Genomic DNA, 6837 nt, shown 5'->3' on the forward strand with positions numbered 1-6837 from the left:
TACTGTGTGTCTAAATAAATACATGCTGGTGAGACCATTTTAGATAAAAGACATAATACAAATATTATATTCAGAGTCTTAATATTTCTCAGGTCATTAAAACTACAAAATCAGAATGACAAAATCATCCCTTGTAATAAGTCATTGTCACCTTGATGTGACTGGATGTTTGGTGGTAGGTCAGTTTGAGCTGATTGTGCACTCGAAGTTTCTCCTGCAAGAGTTTCAGTGACGTCTGGAGCTGCCCCTGTTATGAATCAGTGCTTTATTAGAGAATGGAAGCTTTTTTACAAACTAAAGTGTCTTTGCAGAACAAAGGCATGACTACAATGTGGCATATATTGATCATTATCATATTACTATACTATATACACACACGCAGACTTTACCTTATAATCTTGCGCAGCTTCATCGATGGGAAGAAATGTATGCTCCGAATGTTTCCTCGAAGCCTGACACACCAGACAAACAGCCTGTTCGTCGTCCAGACAAAAAAGCTTGAATGGTTCATTATGTGGAATGCAGTGTACTTCAGGCAATCTAGAAAAGCTAGCGGTCTGACTTCTGTTCTGTAAAAAGGATTCACACAAGTTCTTCAATGCTAAGTTACACGGAGGCTGGTCGGTCGCCGACACTTGCCGGCAAATCGGACACTCTCGAGATCCCTTCTGTTTCCAAAACTGCAATAGACAGATTTTACAGATGCTATGACTGCATGGCAAAAGAACAGGATGCCTAAAGATGTCACAGCACACGGGACATGACAGATCCTCTTCGGGCAGAAACGCATGTCTGCACGCCATTTTCGCCACTTAACTCTCACTTTCGTTTGTTCAAAATCTTGCGATTCATGAAACTATCATGTGAGAGTTAGTAATCCTACGGTATCTCAGAAGTTGTTATCTCTAAGAAATGAGAGCAAACTAGTTTACTCCTAAGAAATGAACTTCACACGGGAAGTAGATTCCACAGAGGAGGTCCTAACAACACTAAATGTTTTTTGCTCGATTCCTAAGAACTTGATTGGTCAATACCAGTCCACCCGTTTAGCTGTGCTAGCTCAGGTCTGCATTGATCATCCGTGGAAGCCTAGCGGCACCGAGTCTAAATCCCTTTCTCAGTGACATCTGATCTCATCTGCATCTTTGTTTACTACAGTTTTTCTCTGACTCGAATAAAAACTCCTAACAATGTGGGTAATTAGAACATGGGTCTTTTATATATTTCAATATTTTCTATATTACATTTTAAATGTTTTGTATTTTACTTTACACAAATAAAGCCTACATAATTGTACTCAATTTTCAACGGATTTACAAATGGTTTGGTTTCTTACAAACGTTATTAACGTGGTTATAATTCGGGATGCTTTTTTGATATTTTTAAGAAAATAACATAATTATTCATAAGTATGCAGTGTCATAACTACATCTCTGACGTTTATAACAAACCAACCCGTTTAAAATCGGTTGAAAATTGAGCAAGTTATGGTTATTTAAAAAGTACATACCACTACCAACACAATGTGATGGGTGAGCGAGCTGCCTGGGGCAAGATGGCCGCCATGTGCAGACGTTCCACTCCGTTGGCTGGCAACGCGGACGAGACATCTAGCCTTTATATATATCTATGATTGCCACTACTGTCCTAGCCCTTCTCCAAACAAACACAGGAAGTTACATCAGTATGAAATATCAGCACAATGCAATGACTATGATGTCATCATAGTGCTGGTCAGCTAATAATGACCGGAAAACCTCTTATGGTTCAGGAGGTAGAATTCTTAGAGGACATGAAGGCCACAGGCTATTAAAGAAGGGATATACTCTCTCAGTGAAGTGAGGTTTGGCCCTGGGGTGGGTGAGGTTTGGCCCTGGGGGGGGTGAGGTTTGGCCCTGGGGGGGTGAGGTTTGGCCCTGGGGGGGGGGGGAGGTTTGGCCCTGGGGGGGTGAGGTTCGGCCTTGGGGGGTGAGGATGTCCATCTCTCCACTCCACGTGTTCTTGCCCCTTCACTTGCTGGACTCTATGGTCACACCCACGTCCCAGAATGCATCGTCTCCCTCGTCCACGTCCCAGAATGCATCGTCTCCCTCCTCCACGTCCCAGAATGCATCGTATCCCGCGTCCACGTCCCAGAATGCATCGTCTCCCTCGTCCACGTCCCAGCTGTGCACCCTTGACCCAAACCCCTCAGAGGTCAGGACTCAACCCCAGGGGTCAAACCTCTCAGAGGTCAGGGGTCAAACTTCTCAGAGGTCAGGACTCAACCCCAGGGGTCAAACCTCTCAGAGGTCAGGGGTCAACCCCAGGGGTCAAACCCCTCAGAGGTCAGGACTCAACCCCAGGGGTCAAACCTCTCTGGATTAGCATGAAGCTGCTGTTTCTGCTAGCTGAACATGATGCTGGTCAGATCTCCAGACAGGCAGAGGGATGTGCTTGCAGTGTTGGGGTTCAGGATCTCCAGACGGGCAGAGGGATGTGCTTGCAGTGTTGGGGTTCAGACAGGCAGAGGGATGTGCTTGCAGTGTTGGGGTTCAGAACATTTACATTTACATTTAGTCATTTAGCAGACGCTTTTGTCCAAAGCGACGTACAAGGGAGAGAATATTCAAGCTACGAGCAATAGAACCTGGTGTAACAATAAATAAATACTACTTTACATTAGAAATATAACAAAATGAAATAAAAAGAAAGAAAGATTGCAGAAGTGTAACTGCTGTAATTGCAAGTTACGCACTAGTCGAAGTGCCAGTTAGGACGGGAAGTGCTCTCTGAAGAGTTGGGTCTTCAAAAGCTTCTTAAAGGTAGAGAGGGACGCCCCTGCTCTGGTAGTGCTGGGCAGCTCATTCCACCAACGTGGAACTACAAATGAGAATAGTCTGGACTGCCGTGCTTGCACAGACGGCAGTGCCAAACGACGCTCACTAGAAGAGCGCAGCATCCTGGGTGTAACATTTGCCCTTACAAGAGCATTTAGGTAGGTGGGAGCAGAACCATCAAGCACTTTGTAGGCAAGCATAAGTGACTTGAACTTAATGCGAGCAGCTACAGGCAGCCAGTGGAGGTCAATGAGTAGCGGGGTGACGTGTGCCCTCTTCGGTTGGTTGAACACCAGACGCGCCGCCGCGTTCTGGATCATTTGTAGTGGTTTCACCACGCAAGCCGGCAGGCCCGTTAGGAGGGCGTTGCAGTAATCAAGGCGTGAATTCACCAAGGTTTGCACCAGCAGCTGGGTGGCATACTGGGTTAGGTACGGCCTGATTTTGCGGATGTTGAATAGCGCAAAGCGGCAGGACCTAGAGACAGAGGCAATGTGGTCCGTGAAAGTCAGTTGGTCATCAATAATGACCCCGAGGTTTCTTGCTGTTTTGGATGGAACAAGAGACAAGGAGTCAATATTGATGCTGATGTTGTGGTGGATGGCCTGTTTGGCTGGAAAGACCATCAGTTCCGTTTTGGCCAGGTTCAGCTGAAGGTGGTGGTTTTTCATCCATGTGGATATATCAGCAAGACAGTCCGAGATCCGCGCCGAGACAGTGGTGTCCTCAGGAGGGAAAGACAGAAACAGTTGAGTATCATCGGCATAGCATAGAACCACAGGAGACAGAGTGACGTACAACAGATTTAGAACAAAAAAAAAAAAAAGTTGTACATTAACATCAAGTCCCTTTCATGTCATTATTATTATTATTTTTTTTTTTTTTAAGATTTATTTATGGGCTTTTTAGCCTTTATTTGGATAGGACAGTGAAGTATTCTTGGACATGAAGTGAGGAGGAGTGAAGAGGATCGGGAAACGACAGCAGGCCGGAATCGAACCTGTGTCCCCGCGGGCCTTGTAGCCCGTAAATGGGGGCGCGCCACAGTGCCCCCCCTTTCATGTCAATATTAGGTCATATAAAACAAATACATTAACATCAAGTGCCTTTCATGTCAGTATTAGGTCATATAATACAAATACATTAACATCAAGTCCCTTTCATGTCATTATTAGGTCATATAATACAAATACATTAACATCAAGTGCCTTTCATGTCATTATTAGGTCATATAATACAAATACATTAACATCAAGTCACTTTCATGTCATTATTAGGTCATATAATGCAAATACATTAACATCAAGTCACTTTCATTATTAGGTCATATAATACAAATACATTAACATCAAGTCACTTTCATTATTAGGTCATATAATACAAATACATTAACATCAAGTCACTTTCATTATTAGGTCATATAATACAAATACATTAACATCAAGTGCCTTTAATGTCATTATTAGGTCATATAATACAAATACATTAACATCAAGTCCCTTTCATGTCATTATTAGGTCATATAATACAAATACATTAACATCAAGTGCCTTTCATGTCATTATTAGGTCATATAATACAAATACATTAACATCAAGTGCCTTTCATGTCATTATTAGGTCATATAATACAAATACATTAACATCAAGTGCCTTTCATGTCATTATTAGGTCATATAATACAAATACATTAACATCAAGTGCCTTTCATGTCATTATTAGGTCATATAATACAAATACATTAACATCAAGTGCCTTTCATGTCATTATTAGGTCATATAAAACAAATACATTAACATCAAGTCCCTTTCATGTCATTATTAGGTCATATAATACAAATACATTAACATCAAGTGCCTTTCATGTCATTATTAGGTCATATAATACAAATACATTAACATCAAGTGCCTTTCATGTCATTATTAGGTCATATAATACAAATACATTAACATCAAGTGCCTTTCATATCATTATTAGGTCATATAATACAAATACATTAACATCAAGTGCCTTTCATGTCATTATTAGGTCATATAATACAAATACATTAACATCAAGTCCCTTTCATGTCATTATTAGGTCATATAATACAAATACATTAACATCAAGTGCCTTTCATGTCATTATTAGGTCATATAAAACAAATACATTAACATCAAGTGCCTTTCATGTCATTATTAGGTCATATAATACAAATACATTAACATCAAGTGCCTTTCATGTCATTATTAGGTCATATAAAACAAATACATTAACATCAAGTGCCTTTCATGTCATTATTAGGTCATATAAAACAAATACATTAACATCAAGTGCCTTTCATGTCATTATTAGGTCATATAATACAAATACATTAACATCAAGTCACTTTCATTATTAGGTCATATAATACAAATACATTAACATCAAGTGCCTTTCATGTCATTATTAGGTCATATAATACAAATACATTAACATCAAGTGCCTTTCATGTCATTATTAGGTCATATAATACAAATACATTAACATCAAGTGCCTTTCATGTCAGTATTAGGTCATATAATACAAATACATTAACATCAAGTGCCTTTCATGTCATTATTAGGTCATATAATACAAATACATTAACATCAAGTGCCTTTCATGTCATTATTAGGTCATATAATACAAATACATTAACATCAAGTGCCTTTCATGTCAGTATTAGGTCATATAATACAAATACATTAACATCAAGTGCCTTTCATGTCATTATTAGGTCATATAAAACAAATACATTAACATCAAGTGCCTTTCATGTCATTATTAGGTCATTCAGTTTCTCCTGCAAGGTCTTCCGTGATGAGTTAAGTCACTGCTGTTTTCCGCACAGAATTGCACACTGATGTGTGCTTTGCAAGTAGAATTAAACCAGTTAAAATCAGTCCTGGTATATCATGTATGTATTTTCAGTAATTTCACTGTAGGTGCAATGCAGTCCCATCTCTTAAACTAACAGTATGTAGCAATTGTACTTTAGGGTTAGGGTTAAGATAAGCAATGACGTTTAATATGGAGAATGGCATCTGTGCCATTGCCATACCAAGGTCCGTAGGCATATTACTTCGTTATGTAAGTTTCTGGAAACCACCCCGAGTACTACTCTCTGCCGGACTAGTAAGTAACTTATTTGCCATTGTTACATGGTACAATCAGCTCTTATGATCCAAACATCGATTTAAATTGAGCTTTAAATGTTTGTTAAGGTGTTTGATACACTGCTGTACTGTGTGTGAGCTTTAAATGTTTGATTCAGGTTTTTGATAACATATCAACATATGACACAGATGGAGCACTGCGTGAGAATGAGAATTGACATCTGTGTTACTTATACATGTTTAGTGTATAAGTTCACGTGTATATGTGTTTATTTAGTGTATGAGTTCATGTGTGTATATGTGTTGATTTAGTGTATAAGTTCATGTGTGTATGTGTTGAATTAGTGTATGAGTTCATGTGTGTATATGTGTTGAGTTCATGAGTTCATGTGTATATTTAGTGTCGATTTAGTGTTCATGTGTGTGTGTGTTTAGTGTATGAGTTCATGTGTGTGTGTTGATTTAGTGTATGAGTTCATGTGTGTATATGTGTTTAGTGTTCATGTGTGTATGTGTGTTTAGTGTATGAGTTCATGTGTGTATGTGTGTGTTTAGTGTATGAGTTCATGTGTGTATATGTTGATTTAGTGTTCATGTGTGTATGTGTTGATTTAGTGTTCATGTGTATAAGTGTTGATTTAGTGTTCATGTGTGTATATGTGTCTAGTGTATGAGTTCATGTGTGTGTGTTGATTTAGTGTATGAGTTCATGTGTGTATGTGTTGATTTAGTGTTCATGTGTGTATGTGTTGATTTAGTGTTCATGTGTGTATGTGTTGATTTAGTGTCCATGTGTGTGTGTTGATTTAGTGTTCATGTGTGTATGTGTTGATTTAGTGTATGAGTTCATGTGTGTATATGTGTTTAGTGTATAAGTTAATTTGTGTGTATGTGTTGATTTAG

At 39.1% G+C, this 6837-nt stretch overlaps 1 protein-coding gene across 1 annotated transcript in view; it reads right to left on the minus strand.

Moving 5' to 3' along the window:
- LOC116222327 (zinc-binding protein A33-like) overlaps nucleotides 1–972 on the minus strand; it is a 3648-nt gene extending 2676 nt beyond the window's left edge. The window contains exons 1-2 of the mRNA XM_031575986.2: nucleotides 390–972; nucleotides 152–247 (exon numbers count right to left, since the gene is read on the minus strand). Of these exons, the coding sequence (XP_031431846.1) occupies nucleotides 152–247; nucleotides 390–803 (510 nt within the window). The 5' untranslated portion in view covers nucleotides 804–972. The remainder of the gene's footprint in view (nucleotides 1–151; nucleotides 248–389) is intronic.
- Nucleotides 973–6837: the final 5865 nt, after the last annotated feature.

The sequence above is a fragment of the Clupea harengus genome, chromosome 11 (genome assembly GCF_900700415.2).
Source record: "Clupea harengus chromosome 11, Ch_v2.0.2, whole genome shotgun sequence".
Classification (NCBI taxonomy): Eukaryota; Metazoa; Chordata; class Actinopteri; order Clupeiformes; family Clupeidae; genus Clupea; species Clupea harengus.